General features: G+C 42.2%; 1 protein-coding gene and 1 long non-coding RNA gene across 3 annotated transcripts in view; one reads left to right on the top strand and one right to left on the bottom strand.

Moving 5' to 3' along the window:
* Window positions 1-18,255, top strand: part of LOC117874927 — a 69,073-nt gene that overhangs the window by 9,188 nt on the left and 41,630 nt on the right. The window lies entirely within an intron of this gene.
* Window positions 1-18,255, bottom strand: part of LOC117874924 (MFS-type transporter SLC18B1-like) — a 37,149-nt gene that overhangs the window by 2,358 nt on the left and 16,536 nt on the right. For both annotated transcript variants that reach the window (XM_034765633.1, XM_034765634.1), the window contains exons 5-11: window positions 10,038-10,185; window positions 7,633-7,789; window positions 5,799-5,935; window positions 4,162-4,263; window positions 2,633-2,724; window positions 1,200-1,295; window positions 234-308 (exon numbers count right to left, since the gene is read on the bottom strand). In XM_034765633.1, coding sequence (XP_034621524.1) covers window positions 234-308; window positions 1,200-1,295; window positions 2,633-2,724; window positions 4,162-4,263; window positions 5,799-5,935; window positions 7,633-7,789; window positions 10,038-10,185 — 807 coding nt within the window. The remainder of the gene's footprint in view (window positions 1-233; window positions 309-1,199; window positions 1,296-2,632; window positions 2,725-4,161; window positions 4,264-5,798; window positions 5,936-7,632; window positions 7,790-10,037; window positions 10,186-18,255) is intronic.

Raw genomic sequence — 18,255 nt, 5'->3', positions numbered from 1 at the left:
AGCTGCCAATACTGACGATAAAGTGGGACAGACTCAAATCCTGGTAAATGCTGCCCAAATGTGGCATTCTGAAGGGGTCCTGAGAGCTGAGGAAACTGAGGCAGGATATTGGAGAGCCATATTTAGCCAGTAGAGGGCATTACAGAGCAAGCAGGCCCTTTTACACACTTAAGCAGCCCAGCAACTTTATGACCGAAATACAAGAAGTTTATAGACACTCACTGTGTACCTACCCAAGTGACCACATTGCACTGAAGAGCCCAGACACCAGTCCCAACACACTTAACCCCTCCTCGAATCCATTCTCACTGGAGAAAGACAGACAGGTTATTTCCACTAGGTACACAGCTTGCCTTTTAAAGTGCTCCCTGACTGGGAAATACATTAACGCGCACACAAGTGCATCCAGCACAGAGAAGCCTCTCTGCAAAGAGGATCCACAGCTTTCTGCCCCTTGTCTTGCCTATTAAGCCACCTGGCACCACCTCCCTGGGAGAAGGAAGAGAAGGACAATGCTAAGTGGAATTCCCAGCACTACAGTGTCATCACCATTGGCAGTGCGATAACTGGATTTCTCTGTCATACACAGTCAGTCTTGTGGGGCATAGGAGAAGGAAAGCTGACAGATGGGTCTGAAAAAGGATTCCAAGGAGAAATGCACTTTGGCTAAACATGGAACCAAGAGGATCTCAGCCCACTATGGCCAAGCAGCATGAGTGATGGGAAACTGTATTTAAAGTAATCCTGAATCCTGCTGATAGAACTGTTGCTGTAGGGTCTCCCAGAAAGCTAATTATATTTGCAGGATATTAACCTTTCCAGTGAGCTGAAATAAAGTCACTTTAATAGATATATACACATCAGTCTTGTGGCTTGCTATGCAAACCACCAAAACCAGCTGGACCTCATGACTTTAATGAGGTCATCAGACCCCCTTACCAATAAGTAAAATTCAGAAGTGCTTAGGTGATGTAGAAGCCCAGATCTCTCTTTAAAAAAAGAAAAAGAGAAGCAAAAAGAAAGAAAGGACACTTGAAAAAGTGACTTTGGCTCTTTTGAAAGTTTTACCCAACATTTCAGACTCAGATCAACAATTAATTACTCTCCCCCCATCAAAGAATGAAATAGTAGTTGAAAATTGTTTGACCAGCTTCTAAGTAGTAGTAGTAATTAAAGTTGTGATAGACAGGATTACTTACTAAGCACAATGCAGCATCTCAGGGAACAGTGGGATACCAGACATCCCAAGGGAAAAGCCAGTCAAAACCAGCATTAGGACAAACATCCAGAGTGTGCTGCAAAATAAGCATTTAAAGAAGTTTTACACCATTCCTTTCCAATAAAGCTTTATTTAGGACTGTTATACCGGCTCTCCATGATTCAGAGACTAGTTTTCCCTTCAAAGCATCATTAGCTGTAATATTCATTTTAAAATTACCTAGTAAATCATTCTACGTTTCGACAGAAGAGATTTTTTAATAGTGCAGCTCCAGTCTGAAAAATGGACTTTGTGAAAAAATAAAGAATTCTGTGATTCCATGTTCATTGCATCAAAGATTTCCTTATGCAAGGAAATATACAGAGAATGGTTTTACCAACTGCTGACCCTGCAAATTCATTCTGGGATTGTTAAGTTCAAGTTACACCAGTGTAGATATAGAAAAGGGAAAAAACCCTATGCGTGCAGGTCTACAGTACAGGGCTAAGTCAACCTAAGTTACGCAACTCCAGCTACATGAATAACATAGTTGGAATTGACATACCTTAAGTCGACTTATTGCGGTGTCTACACCACGCTGGGTCAACAGGAGAAACTCTTCCATTGACTTATGCTTCTCGTTCCGGTGGAGTACCGGAGTCGACGGGAGAGCAATTGGTTGTCGATTTAACCGGTCTTCACTAGACCCTCTAGATCAACAACCCGGTGGATCAATCGCCACACGTCAATCCCCCAGTAAGTGGCGACAAGCCCCAAGTTAGTTTCCTGAAGTTTTTCCTCCACCCACCCCTCCTCCCACAAATGTTTGAAAATGGTTATGTTCTTCTTCAAAAGTTAGAAAAAGAAGGTTCTATACCTTAGCAACCCTTGCCATCAGTGTCATTTCACAAATGTAACGGAGTATATCATTTGAAGAAAACAGGGGTAGGACAGGTGGCTTTACAAAAAGAATGCAGACTGTCTTCACATTTTTTGGCAATTATTTTCTATTGAGAGGCATTTCAATGTCATAAATATCCACAGAGAGACAGGCACTGTAGTTTTTTACCTCACCGTAGCTAGTTGAGGTAAACAGCAAACACAGGCTATAGCATTTACCTCACATAGCTACATTGAGATAAAAAAATACATTACCTGTCTCCCTTTGGATATTACATCAAGATGGCTCTCTCAATGGGATTCCCTCCCCCCACCCTGTGAAGACATAGCCGTAGTTAGTTCTTGGGATGCATAAGCCACAAAATAATTCACTTTGCTCTCCCACAGCTATGTTGGTCCTGGAGGACTTACCAGTAATAAGAAAACTAACCTTTATTATTCTCCACCCCACACACAGACTAAAGTAAGTAGATACAACTCTGAAAAGGCTCAGTTGACAAGTATTAGATAGAGATAAAAGGTGGTAAACTGTACCTTTCAATGTGCAAGATGGGAGCAGGTCCTAACAGGAAAAAGGACAGTGCGGTCAGTAAGCCCCCAAAGACCAACAACCATTTCCTTAGGTGCTGTGAAAGAGAAATCAATGGTCTGAAGAAATCCAAACTCAACCAAACTCTTATCTGTCAAACTAGCACAAACGCAAAAATAATGTGTTTAAGGTATTTCTGGACACCTCAAACCCACCAAGGAAAGGAAGATACTTGAGACTCATTCAGATGCATTTCCCTTCCTTCAGAAGCATCTCACACGGTGAAGTGGAGAGAGGGATTTAGAATAACTGTCTGGAGAAAGTTAATATTCTCTCCCCATCATATCACAGTACAGGTCATTAAACTCAACATTAGTTATGGTGTCACAGTATTGCCTATTCCAAGTGTAAAAAGATGCTGTAGTTATGACAAGTACCAGAGGTGAATTTAGAGTTTAGCTTGACTGCCTCAGATACCCTAAAATCAGCTGTTAGAAGTGGCCCCTGGGGAAAGCTGTTTTACATTATAACTGGGGCTCCACAGGACCTCTGCCAGAGGAGATGCATGGAGAAACAGTGATCAGTACACTTCCTAGGTCATGCCCACTCGGTGGCAACTGCTCCATACTATGCAGATAGTATCAGGAGGCTTTCAGGAGGCGAAGGCATCTCAAGCCACTGTGCCCCCATTCGAAGCAGATTCTGCTACCAGGGGCCCAAAGTTTGGGTTCCACTAGCAGAATGATCCAAGTCCTACTTTTCTGCAGCATAAACAAAACAAAACAAGTAAGAGTGTACATATGATTCTGATGTGAGATTAATGGCTCTCACTGCTGTTAAGGAAAGTTGACAATGCACCCTCATTTTGGACATACGCCTCTGCTTTTCCAATTTTCCTCAGCCAATTAGTGACAGCCAAAAGTAGTAGAAAAGTGATATGCACTACATCAAAAAAACAGTGGACACATTTTCACTTGTGATCACATAAGGCTTGGATAAGGATCTCCAAAGATAAAAAGCTGTGTCACCAAAATCTCCTACACCATCCACATATCCTGAGCTCATTTGAAATATATTCATATAGTTAGACTGTTACTAAGAATGTGAAGATACAATGGGCCAAAACATTTTTCTGATAGGAAAAAGACAACTTCATGATAGTTTGGTCACTGCCCCATAATCTCCTGCCACCAGCTCTACTTGAAGTAGTGAGTCAGAGGTATTTGCCCACCTAAAATCCTGCTCTATACCAGCAACATACATACATACATACAGTAAACATAATGAACAAGTGTGTGTATCTATTTATGGACTTATTGTAGCACCCAGTCCTTCAAAGGGATACATGCAGGTGGGCCCTTTTAGAGTTCTATTGACTTGAAGAAAATGGGACTTAGTGCAGGTGTAAGGGCCTGTGAAGAATGGGGGTCTGGGTCTATGACTTCAGAACAGAGACTTCTGTTTTTTTTACTTTGCATATTTAAATTAGCCATGAACATAGGACATTATACAAGCAATTAGAGATTGTACTTACTGGCATTTTATCACTTAGAAACCCAAGCAATGGTGAAGACAGGGAGTAGGAGAGTGCCAAACCTAGGAATACTAACCCCACATAACCAGCTGGTAATTTGAACTGTAAAATAAAATTTCACAAAAGCATGGAATTAGCAAAGTATTCCATTATCACTACATTTTAAGTTAAGTGGCTGAAGTCAATATTTTTTTTTCTTATTTTTGTGTGAAGTATATTTTTCAATACTTGGGATATCAGCTGTAGATTTTCAGTTCCCGCCCCTATCCCACATATCTTCAGTTCATCAAGTTCCATCACTCCACTGATATACACAGTTCAAGTCTAATCTCAAAAGGAAACAGATTTGCCCCCCAATCCAGAATGCTGAAACTTAATCTGGGGTGTTTGGTATTAAGTAACTCTTGTATTTACAGCTCCGATTTTTAGTTTTGTTAACAGTGAGTAGAATTCTATAGTATTTATAGCTTCCTATTTGGTGCATTTATTTTACAGCATAACTTGCCTTAAAAATACTTCTCCCCCGCCCCTCCCCCACCCCCGCAATTTAAAAGCCCAAGATTTGATTTTTCTAAACAGTCAGATGAAAAGATATTCAGCACAGTGAATGGAAAGAAGAGAGGAAAGGAGTCTCACTGCAGTTGAAACAGAATGAGAAGCATTCTGAGGGCAACAGAAATGATTAGGGGTATGGAACAGCTTCCATGTAAGGAGTGATTAATAAGATGAGGACTTTTCAGCTTGGAAAAGAGATGACTAAGGGGGGGGATATGATAGAGGTTTATAAAATCATGATTGGTATGGAGAAAGTAAATAAGGAAGTGTTATGAGAAGGAGTAAACAACACCAGAACTAGAGGTCACCAAATGAAATTAATAGGCAGCAGGTTTAAAAACAAACAAAAGGAAGTATTTCTTCACACAATGCACTGTCAACCTGTGGAACACTTTGCCAGAGGATGTTCTGAAGGCCAAGACTATGACAGAGTTCAAAAAAGAACTGGATAAACTCATGAAGGATAGGTCCATCAACATCTATTAGCCAGGATGGGCAGGGATGGTGTCCCTAGCCTCTGTTTGCCAGAAGCTGGGAATGGGCGACAGGGCATGGATCACTTGATGATTATCTGTTCTGTTCATTCCTTCTGGGGCACCTGGCATTGACCCCTGTCAGAAGACAGGATAGTGGACTAGATGGACTTTTGGTCTGACCCAATATGGCCATTCTTATGTAAGTTAGATTGTTGTAGCGTGAGCTTTGTTCACTTGCTATTTGACTTTCCCTAGTTTTATAGGCCAATGCTACAATGCCATCAACAATTCACAAATTTAGATTTAAAGAGCTCAGTTAATTCAAATATTCCAGACTGGCAGCTACTGCAAAGTCTGAAAATACTCTTCTTACCCAATGACATGCAAGTGAACCCCCTGACATGCACATGCATTATCTGTACATACCTAGCCAGAGACAGGAAATGGGTAAGAATCAGCAATACAATATCAGGCTCATATAACACGGACAATAAGCACATTTGATAGAATAAGATTTATTAGAACATTGATTTTAAAATATTTGGATTAAAGTACTCCATATTGCTGAAGTCATTAACCCATCTCTTGCACATTAAGATGACTCACCTTCTCTGAAACGAACAGTGACATAGTGGGATCCAGAAAGCCTAAACACGCACTTAGTGAAAATATAGTAAAACAGAGAAATACAACTTTTGGCAGAGTAATGAGCATCCAGAATGATTCCTTGGTAGCGACTGCATCTGTTTTAAAAAAAGAAAAGAAACTGTGTTCTTTGGTACATGGGTTGTGTTTAATCCAATACGCTTATAACCCACTTTCTTGCTTCCAAGATTCAGTGTTCTCTCTCTCCCACTGCTTTGAAGGTAGTCATCTCATACACAAATTGAAGCAAAATTTAGAATGTTACAGGTCATCCTTAGACATTGTTACAAGATCAGATTTATTTACTTTTAAGCCTCCAGCTTGGAAACTAGACAAATGAAGAAAGCAATTGGAACTTAAATTTTCCTACTTAATACCTTCAGTTTAGAACAAAGTAATTGGGCAAATGCTTATTGAGTGACTAAGATGATAGAATAGACAAATATAAGAAATATAACCACTTTTCAGGTGCCATTGTGATGTTTTACATTTCTAAATTATGCTCCATGGGCCTGATCCTGCACACACTTCAATAGGTGTATGGTCTCATTGTGCGTACAACGAGACTGCTATTTGCATGCAATTATCATCTACAAGATCAGAGCCTACAGCTCTTTGTACAATGGACTTCCACATTGCAGAATTCCAAAGCTGCATAATTCAGAGTATTTTCATCCAAGCTATAAACATCTTCCGAAGACAGACAAATGGTTAACCAGCATATCTCATCTAACAGTAGTAAGCAGGATACAGACTCATATATATAGGTGGTACTTCCTCTCCAATGATTTGTTATAATTGTCATCCTCTCCCTTTTGGGCTTCCTAAAAAGATTAGAGTCTTTAGCCATGCAGTTCCTCTCATCCTCCAATGTTAAATCACACCTGTACTCTTCTATTAGTTTCACCCTCCAGCAATATGACGACTATCTTTTAACAGAGGCTGTTTATGCTAGATCAACAGATACCTTTTTCTCCCCAAAACTGGGCCATCCAAACTTGATCTAATGAAATGCAATCACAACATGAGACTTCAAAGAACTGCATGCAGATGGATTCTCTTCCACATGTGAAATATATCTTGCATCGTGGAATGCAATACATAGGAATCCCTTTGTCCTCGGTACTGTAAGCCTCCAACTTGCTCAATAGCATGGTGAGACAAAAGGTATATCTACGCTGCAAAAAGACCCACAACGGCGAGTCTCAGAGACTGGGTCAGCTACTTGGACTCGTGCTACTTGGCTAAAAATAGCAGTGTAGACATTCCTGCTCAGGCAGGAGTGGGGGCTCTGAGACCCTTCAGAGCCAGTCTCCAGCCTAAGCGGGAACATCGACACTGCTATTTTTAGCCCAGTAGCGCAAGCCCAAGTCACAGTTGATCCAGGCTCTGAGACTCACTGCTGTCGGGTTTGTTTGTTTTTCTGTGTAGACGTACCCTAAGACAACTTATTGTTTAAAAGTCCCAAAGAGACACATCATGTAGAAAAATCTCACTTCATTTCAATGCAACAGAGAAAGCTAGTGTTTACAGGGATGGACACAAGAGATGAGATTCATTCCAAGCCACGTGCATGCATGATTTTTAGTTATGTTCAACAAGGACCTGATCCTGCACCATTAAAATCAATTGCAGTTTTGCCACAGACTTCTTGTGCTTGATCCAGCTCCAGGGATCTCATAAGGATAGCTACATACATGAGAAATTAAAGGGTTTTACTAGAGTGAGTATGTATCTATCCATCCATCTCAAATTTGAAATATTGAACAAAGGAAGTGGAAGGAAAGGAGCCTACCGTATTTTGGTAAGAGGTACATGTTCAGAGGCACCAGGATCAGCACTAAGCATCCTAGCACTATGAAAGGGACTTCATAGCCAAAGGACTGATACAAAAAGCCACCTATAGGTGGGCCCAGCACTAGTCCAAGCCCTGTAAAAATTTCAAGACTGCCCTAAGGGGGGAGGGAGCAAAGGGGGAGGAGGAGAGAAAGAGAACAAAGGTTAGTAGATCATTAGTAGGTCATTGATCAAGAGCTAGAACAAATCATAACCATAAACCAAAATCTTTACATGCAAGGACAGCAAAGGGAGACTGAAAAGTTGTCTGGTTAAAAGCTAAGTGAGCTTTTAAGAGGAAGACCTAATGTACTGCTTACTTTCTCAGTCTTAGCCACTCACATGATGCCTAATGTACTCAGTTCCTGGGGCAGAACATCTCCAATGCTGTTCCATATACCCAATACATCTGCAAAGAGGCCAGCAATGAAGTGACTACATTTCCCAAATACAAAATTACATTAGAACCTGAAGGGGAGAACTTAGTAAGCATATTGCAATGAATCATCATTAAGTCACCTCTTTGGGGCTTGGGTGAAAGATGCCTTAAATTAAATAACTTTTCTACCTACATACAATTGGTCAAGTTTAGCCCCTTCAACTATCTAATGAAGTCTATCAAGCTACAACAGAGATATGTTTGCCCCATTAAGTTTGGTTTCTTTTATCGGATGCAACCTCAAAGAACAGGATGAAGGGGGACCTACATGGACTTCATCTCCTCCTGTTATAGTACCATTAGTCCCCATTGCCAACATATGTTACATCATTTGATCAGCTTATATTTAGAGCATGGATTTTTCCTGAAAAAGAGTATTTAGCCATAATATCCACTGGGAAGTGATAGAACAGTGACAAGAAAGCTCACATAAGGGTATGTCTACACTAGAAAGATGTACTGCTTGCACTATACGGGCAGTGCTTTCACCAGTATAGTTATTCCTATGCAGGAAAGAGAATAACTACACTGGTAGAACTCACCTTTATACTAGTATACCTGTGTCCACATGAGGGCTTTTACTAGTATAACTATTTTTTGATGTAAAAAAGCTACTCATAATTAAAATACTGGTAAAACTTAAATGCATACCAGACTTAAGTCCCCCCCCTTGATCTCTTTTGAGTTAATTTGTTTAATGGGGGGGGTCTTTTGTTTTGTTTTTTATGTCACAATGCTATAATGTCTGTGTGGCAGTCTACTTCTGTGATTCTAGCTGCTAGCACAGGAAACGATGATTCTAGTTATTTTTCACAGACATCACATATGCCATTCTGTTATCTCTCATGGAGGAACAAGATTGACAGGTGCCAGAGACCCAAGTTCAACAAGTCCATCTTTAAGTACCTTCATGACCTGGGGCCTTGCATAGGGAAATGGAGGATTTGATCTTGTCAAAATGTTTTTCCCCCCCAATTAAACTTTTATTTAGCCCTCCATCCTCCCCTGCGCTTCAGCTCTCCCCCACTTCCCCAAACAAAACAAAAAATATTACTTCTATCTAATTAAACAGCAGCACCAGTTCCTACTCCAAGTCTCCAGCCATATCCACTTCTTAGATACCTCCTTCCATTGCTACTGGCTTGCTGTTTTTAAAGCTAGGGCACAGCATTAGTATCATGCAGAATTTGGTCAGCACTCCCTCCCTTCTGTCTATTCCTAGTGAAACCATCACCAATGCAGCTGGACACAACAGCATAGGGCACTTTGTAACAGTCCCACTAGAATTGATGAACCTTAGAAGAAAAAAGCCCAGCTGTGATGGTTTAACTCTTCACTGAAGTCTCTGGTTAAACAGATTGATTCTTAAGCAGAAAGCTGTATGACAAGCCAGGCCATTTCCCTTTGTCATGTTCTGTCATATGGCATATGCCATGTCATAATGGAATTCAATTTTCATGAAGACTAGATTAAGTGGTTGCATTTTTAAAAAGCTTTCAAGTTGTACATTGTCTGTCAGTATCCCACCCATGTTTCAAACAACACTAGCAAATGGATCACAACAAGAATATATTAAAAATCCCTCCTCAACTAATCCTCAGAAAGTCATAAAGACTTTTTATTTTCTTACACTCCTGCATAAGTTACTGACTGAGCTCAGTTTTACATCCTCATTCCTTCCATTGTCCCAGGACCTGCATAACTTTTGTTGCACCTGAATCATGTTTATTCCTTTAGGCATTTAGCATTTTAATTTAAATTAGAGATTTATTTATTTTTTTAAACTGGAGGAGCATATGGTAGACACTTGATGCCAGCTGTAGGGTTACAGTGGCTCTTTGGTACACAAAATGCATAAAGATGTACGAGAGTCATTAAAACACTTATTCTGGACATTTGGCTATAATGTGTAGTTCTGTACATACCATTACTGTAGCTATATTATTGGGAAAAGCCTTTGCAAGAATAGAAAATGAAGCTGTCACTGCTGCAGCAAAGCCTATGGCATCCATCGCTCTAACCAGAAAACACAAACCAATGAATACTGGTCCATCGGGTGCTTTGTCCAACAAACTGAAAGAACAAGGAAATAAATGAAATTTAACAAAATAAAAACCAAAATCCTTAAAATACAACTGTAAGGTAAACTCCTGACGTCTTCTAGAGACAGCATGGTCCAGTGGTCAAAGCACAGGGCAAGTCTCTTGCCTTCTGTGAAATGGGAATCTCTCTTACCTACCTATCACATATGTATAACATCATATAAAGAAAGAGTTTGACAAGTTTAGACACCTAGCAGCCAATGCTAAGAAGCTCACCACTTTTATTCCCAGTTGCTGTGAAAGGTGCTGTCTCTGGACCTTGCTTAGGGACTCCAGGTTTTTTGTATGTGCTTATGACTAGTATATATTTGATATATTAGAAGCTCCAATATCTCTGCGTATGTCTAACTGCATTATAAACCCAGTCTCAGACCCAGGCTTGAGTCCTTACTCCATTCTTCTGTACCATCCACACAAAAATATTCTGACTTGAGTCAGTAAGCTCTCAGGACCTGGGTTTTAGGACCCACCAAGGGGGGCGCTGTGTGTGGTGGGGTATACGAGTAAGCCCAAGCCCTGCTGTGACTCAGGTCCAAGCCTTGTCTTTTGGCAGCATGGATACAGCTCAATCCTGGTCCCCTAGCTTGTGACCAAAGAGTCTGTCACCACTATACCATTATCCTCTGGACCTGTTTCTCTCAGACCTTCACGTCTGAAACTACCCACTCAGTTCCCAGGCATTGGAAGCAATCCTTCCTTTCCATGCTGACCGTTGAACTGGGTTCAACTATCTCCTGTGTTCACTATGCCCAGCAACAAGAAGCAGCCGGTTGTATTAATATACATGGAATAAATGGGTCAAAGGTGTTAGCATAACACCGTCATTGTTTAACAATTAAATAGCATAAAACAAGGTTCGGGACTTGGGATACAAAGACTTTGCTATGGTTCTAAGGAGGCTAAACACATCATTAAATATCCTTTTAACCTTTTGTTAAAGATACAGAAAAGGAAAAACAGTTAAAGCATTTGAAATGTAAAGTATTAAATACAGCTTTCGTTTTAACAACATCCCTTGTCCCCTTTCCCTGCAGAGAGTTTTCAGAAGAAAAAACAAAAAAAACTACATGTTTGACAGTCTCTTTGATGGTATTAAAGACAGCAATAACTGTCCTTTTGGGGGAAAAGAGAAGAAGTTAGGAAATCTCCAGCCCTTCTTACCTAACTTCTTCTCTTTTCCCCCTAAAGGACAGTTATTGCTGTCTTTGATACCATTGACGAGACTGTCAAACAAGGGGTCTTTTTCTTCTAAAATTGGACTTCAAACAGCAGCAATGAGCTGATATGGGCTGGAGATTTCCTCATTGCTGCTGCTGAAGTCCAATTTTAGAAGAAAAAGACCCCTTGTTTGACAGTCTCGTCAATGGTATCAAAGATGGTATAAAAGTCATCCCAAGTGGCGTTTGGAATTCAGCTAGAGCTGGCAGGGATAGCAATGTCACCTGGATCCCCCTCTCTCAGGCCCATTCTAGTCAGGACACCTCTCAGGATCAGGAAGGCCAAGGGCTCTAGGAGATTATGGGGGGGCAGCTACGATGGTGAAGCTCACTGCAATAGCGTCTGTCTATTCTTTGTCTGTATTTTTGTTGTTTCAGACTTTCCCCCCACACACACACACACAAAAAAAAAAATTTAAGGACCCCAAAAAGAGTGATGGGTGGACTAGCCTCTACTCTTATTATTTTGTTCACCAATTAGGCCTAATATCTGAAATACCAATTTTGTTATATTAACTTCACATCTCCTGTTCATAAGCCAAGAATAATTTCAACAGTCTTTGAATTATATCAACGTGGCCTTTGTGGTTTAGGCTAATTGAGCTTGTCTGTCTGGTTCTCTTGCACTCGTTACATTTGTTAGAACAGGTTACCGTGACATCATATGAATTTACACTCACTTTTTACAGTTAAAACTCACAATTAGGGTAAATTTGTGGGCTCATTTATCACAGCAAGCCCCACACTATGTGCACTGCTAGGTGGCCATGGGAACACAGCCAGATTCTGGTTAATCTCTGGTGTGAGGCGAACAAGATACGGTTCCAGGCACCAGCCGAGCAAACAAGATGTCTACCTTCAGCAAGAGTACCAGAAATGATCACTTGTCCCAGGAAATGTTCAGAAGTGTGCGGCGTTGGGGATCCACCAGACGTCTGGTCAATGCAGAGAGAGACTCAATCAGCTCAAGACCAGCCACTGCAAAGTCAGAGATGACAGCCCACCTCTGGGAACTCCCTGCCTCTTCTACGAGGCCTTTGGCAGGGTAAAGGGTGCTGAGCTGACCACTGAGCCCATGGTGTTGCATGACAATCTACTTAACAGGGATGGCATCCTTATAACCCCCAACTCTCAGACAGCATCAAAGGAGAGCCAGCATCCACTGGATCAAGTTCAGGAAGTGACTCTCTGGTACTTACAATGGGTCCCTGAAGAGGCTTTGCTACCAGAGCAGACACAGCACATTCAGAGATGCCGTTTGAGGATAGCCCAGAGGAACACCCCGCAGCAGCAAAAGCAGAGAAGGTAGTAGTAGTGTCAGAGCCTGGTAAGTTTCTGACCCCATCTTTGTTATTAGTATATGGATGGGATAGATTTTCAGCTTATGCCCCAATGAAAATTATTACAACAAGCCAGGGGTAGCAGCATATATATATAATGGTGGAAGGCCTGCCAGAACCATTGTGTCACCCCACCACCTGGAATTCAAAATGAATACTGGGAAGCGAAGACAAACATTACACAAGCAGTTATGATTCAATTTTTACTTGATAATGATGCTGTCACAAAGATGTGTGGGTATGTTAAAATTAAAAGCCTTACACATAGACTTTTCTGGGGCTGCTAACGGGGTTTCGCAAGGGAGTTCTCCAGGTGAAGGAGGAGCAAATACAACACCCTTGGGGTAAATGGCAGTCTGTAGTGTGTGTTTGTTTGTGTTTGGGGGTTACTCGCTGTGTGCTGAGCTTGTGTTTTCCATGTGTTTGTTTGTTTGAAGGACCGTGTGCTGTGGCTGGCAGTTGGAAGCTGTGAGCTTCAAAGGAAGGTTTGAAAGCTAGAAGCCTCTGTTAATTGGCTGAGCCTTACTCAATGGGCGGGGCTATCAAGCAGGCCAGGGCTTTATAAAGCAGTGCGCAAGCGACCAGGGAGCTTTGCAAATGGGGGCTGCTAACAGGGAATTTCGCAAGGGAGTTTGGAAGAGGAGCGGGAAGGGGGCAAGGGCCCCTTGCTGTTGTTTTTGCTGTAAAACCTATAAATTAAACTACAATCCAAACTTCTTGCTTTAAACAACCCCTTCATTAACTAGAAGACAATGCAGGCAGACACCCAGCAGCAGAGTGGGGGCTATCCAGTTTATTGCACTGAGTGCGGCATGTATGATTACCTGCCCTGTGGGCTAGTGGCGTATGTGTGCAAGCGGTGCAAGGAGCTCCTGGCTCTCAGAGACTGTGTATGGGCTTTGGAGGCCAGGGTGGCAGAACTAGAGGAGCTAAGGGAGGCAGAGAGGTATGTTGATGAGGCTTTCCGGGACACTGTAGAATTGTCCCACCTCCAGTCAGACAGCCCCTGCGCTGTTGAGGAGGATGAAAGGCCCAGGGAAGCAGAGCAGTCTACGGGAGCAGAGGGAAACCTTCCCATAGTTGGGACCCTCCTTCCAGATGGTGTTGGGGTATCCTCTCGCACTGAGGTTACCTCTCTGGGGCAGGGAACTCCAGTTACTAGGAAAAGGTGGATGTTAGCAGCGCCGGCTCCAGGAACCAGCCGAGCAAGCTGGTGCTTGGGGCGGCAGCTTGTAGGAGATGGCATTCCACCTAATCCTAGGGCGGCATGGCCGCTCTTCCCTCCCCCCCCGTTCCGGCTGCCCTGTAGGGGGTGGCGGCGTGGAGGATGGGAGCGCCCTGCTGCAAGCCCGGCAGGGCAGCCCATGTCCTTCCCTCCCAGCCGACCAGAGCCCTCCCGGCAGAAGGCACGGTGGGAGGGGCCACGTGGCAGCGCCCCGCTGAAGCCCTGGCTGCCCCCCTTCTCTCTCTCCCTCCACTTCCCCCCCCGCTAGCCGGGGCACATCTGCAAGGCAGGGAATGCCCCTGCACCCTGGCTCTGGCCACATCAGAGGGTTTTTCCCCCCCTCCCTTTGCTTTGCTGTTCTGGCTGCTGCGGTTTTTGTTTGTTTGTTTTTGTTTGGGGCGGCCAGAAAGCCAGAGCTGGCCCTGGGTGTTAGTAATGGGAGATTTGATAATTAGAAACATAGATAGCTGGGTTTGTGATGACCGGGAGAACCGTATGGTGACTTGCCTGCCTGGTGCGAAGGTTGCAGATCTCTCGAGGCATCTAGACAGACTTATGTGTAGTGCTGGGGAGGAGTCGGTGGTCGTGGTACATGTAGGTACCAGTGACATAGGACAGGGTAGGAGATACATCCTGGAGACCAAATTTAGGCTGCTAGGGAAGAGACTGAAATCCAGGACCTCTATGGTGGCATTCTCAGAAATGCTCCCAGTTCCACATGTAGGGCCAGGAAGGCAGGCAGAGCTTCAGAGTCTCACTGCGTGGATGAGACGATGGTGTAGAGAGGAGGGGTTTAGATTCATTAAGAACTGGGGAAACTTTTGGGATGGGGGAGCCTATACAGGAGAGATGGGCTCCACCTAAACCAAAGTGGAACCAGACTGCTGGCACTAAACATTAAAAAGGTCGTAGAGCAGTTTTGAAACTAGGAGATGGGGGAAAGCCGACTGCTGCAGAGGAGCATGTGGATCGGACAGAGACTTCTCTTAGAGGAGAGTCTATTGATAGAGATTTTCTAGGTTATAGTCAGGAACAGAGGATGGAAGAGGATAATGTAAGGGCCAGATCAGACGAGAAACATTCACAAAGAATCTGACACATCAGAAAAGGGCAGACAAACAGTGACAAGTTTTTAAAGTGCTTATACACAAATGCTAGAAGTCTAAATAATAAGATGGGTGAACTAGAGTGCCTCGTGATAAAGGAGGATATTGATATAATAGGCATCACAAAAACCTGGTGGACTGAGGACAATCAATGGGACACAATCATTCCGGGGTACAAAAATATATCGGAAGGACAGAAAAGGTCGTGCGGGGGGTGAGGGAGGGGAGTGGCACTATATGTGAAAGAAAATGTAGAATCAAATGAAGTAAAAATCTTAAGTGAATCCACATGTTCCATAGAATCTCTATGGATAGTAATTTCATGCTCTAATAAGAATATAACATTAGGGATCTATTATTGACCACCTGACCAGGACAATCATAGTGATGATGAAATGCAAAGGGAAATTAGAGAGGCTATCAAAATAAAGAACCCAATAATAGTGGTGGATTTCAATTATCCCCATATTGACTGGGTACATGTCACCTCCGGATGAAATGCAGAGACAAAATTTCTTGATACTTTAAATGATTGCTTCTTGGAGCAGCTGGTATGGGAACCCACAAGGGAAGAGGCAACTCTAGATTTAGACCTGAGTGGAGCAAGGAGCTGGTCCAAGAGGTAATAATAACAGGACCGCTTGGAAATAGTGAGCATAAAATAATAACATTTAACATCCCTGTGGTAGGAAGAATATCTCAACAGCCCAACACTATGGCATTTAATTTCAGAAAGGGAAACTATGCAAAAATGAGGGGGTTAGTTAAACAGAAATTAAAAGGTACAGTGACTAAAGTGAAATCCCTGCAAGCTGCATGGGCGCTTTTTAAAGACACCATAATAGAGGCCCAACTTAAATGTATACTCCAAATTAAGAAACACAGTAAAAAAATAAAAAAAAGAGCCACCGTGGCTTAACAACCATGTAAAAGAAGCAGTAAGAGATAAAAAGACTTCCTTTAAAAAGTGGAAGTCAAATCCTAGTGAGGTAAATAGAAAGGAGCATAACCACTGCCAAATTAAGTATAAAAATGTAATCAGAAAAGCCAAAGAGGAGTTTGAAGAACATCTAGCCAAAAACTCGAAAGGTAATAGCAAAATGTTTTTTAAGTACATCCGAAGCAGGAAGCCTGCTAAACAACCAGTGGGGCCCCTCGATGATAGAGATAGAAAAGGAGCGCTTAAAGATGATAAAGTTATTACGGAGAAACTAAACGAATTCTTTGCTTCAGTCGTCACGGCTGAGGATGTTAGGGAGATTCCCAAACCTGAGCCGGCTTTTGTAGGTGACAAATCTGAGGAACTGTCACAGATTAAAGTGTCATGAGAGGAGGTTTTGGAATTAATTGATAAACTTAACAGTAACAAGTCACCGGGACCAGATGGCATCCACCCAAGATTTCTGAAAGAAATCAAATGTGAAATTGCAGAACTATTAACTAGTGTTTGTAACCTGTCCTTTAAATCGGCTTCTGTACCCAATGACTGGAAGATAGCTAATGTAACGCCAATATTTAAAAAGGGCTCTAGAGGTGATCCCAGCAATTACAGACCGGTACGTCTAACATCGGTACCGGGCAAATTAGTTGAAACAATAGTAAAGAATAAAATTGTCAGACACATAGAAGAACATAAATTGTTGGGCAAAAGTCAACATGGTTTTTCTAAAGGGAAATTGTGTCTTACTAATCTATTAGAGTTCTTTGAAGGGGTCAACAAACATGTGGAAAAGGGGGATCCAGTGGACATAGTGTACTTAGATTTCCAGAAAGCCTTTGACAAGGTCCCTCACCAAAGGCTCTTATGTATATTAAGTTGTCATGGGATAAGATGGAAGGTCCTTTCATGGATTGAGAACTGGTTAAAAGACAGGGAACAAAGGGTAGGAATAAATGGTAAATTCTCAGAATGGAGAGGGGTAACAAGTGGTGTCCCCCAAGGGTCAGTCCTAGGACCAATCCTATTCAACTTATTCATAAATGATCTGGAGAAAAGGGTAAAAAGTGAGGTGGCAAAGTTTGCAGATGATACTAAACTGCTTAAGATAGTTAAGACCAAAGCAGCCTGTGAAGAACTTCAAAAAGATCTCACAAAACTAAGTGATTGGGCAACAAAATGGCAAATGAAATTTAATGTGGCTAAATGTAAAGTAATGCACATTGGAAAAAATAACCCCAACTATACATACAATATGATGGGGGCTAATTTAGCTACGACAAATCTGGAAAAAGATCTTGGAGTCATCATGGATAGTTCTCTGAAGATGTCCACGCAGTGTGCAGAGGCGGTCAAAAAAGCAAACAGGATGTTAGGAATCATTAAAAAGGGGATAGAGAATAAGACAGAGAATATATTATTGCCCTTATATAAATCGATGGTACGCTCTCATCTTGAATATTGCGTACAGATGTGGTCTCCATCTCAAAAAAAGATATACGGACACTAGAAAAGGTTCAGAGAAGGGCAACTAAAATGATTAGGGGTTTGGAGAGGGTCCCATGTGAGGCTAGATTAAAGAGGCTAGGACTTTTCAGCTTGGAAAAGAGGAGACTAAGGGGGGATATGATAGAGGTATATACAATTATGAGTGATGTGGAGAAGGTAGATAAGGAAAAGTTATTTACTTATTCCCATAATACAAGAACTAGGGGTCACCAAATGAAATTAATAGGCAGCAGGTTTAAAACAAATAAAAGGAAGTTCTTCTTCACACAGTGCACAGTCAACTTGTGAAACTCCTTACCTGAGGAGGTTGTGAACGCTAGGACTATAACAGCATTTAAAAGAGAACTGGATAAATTCATGGAGGTTAAATCCATTAATGGCTATTAGCCACGATGGGTAAGGAATGGTGTCCCTAGACTCTGTTTGTCAGAGAGGGTGGAGATGGATGGCAGGAGAGAGATCACTTGATCATTACCTGTTAGGTTCACTCCCTCTGGGGCACCTGGCATTGGCAACTGTCGGTAGAAAGGATACTGGGCTAGATGGACCTTTGGTCTGACCCAGTACGGCCGTTCTTATGTTCACACCATACAAATCAGACCAGGATGAGCTGCGTATCCAATTACTATAATGGGGGTATATAATCCATTGGTGCCATATTAACAGTCTGAAATACACTGGGGGAAGTTGTATGTAGTCCATGGCTG

Source organism: Trachemys scripta, chromosome 3, assembly GCF_013100865.1.
Source record: "Trachemys scripta elegans isolate TJP31775 chromosome 3, CAS_Tse_1.0, whole genome shotgun sequence".
Classification (NCBI taxonomy): domain Eukaryota; kingdom Metazoa; phylum Chordata; order Testudines; family Emydidae; genus Trachemys; species Trachemys scripta.
The sequence above is the reverse complement of the archived record's forward strand: the minus strand, read 5'-3'. Positions and strand labels throughout refer to the sequence as shown.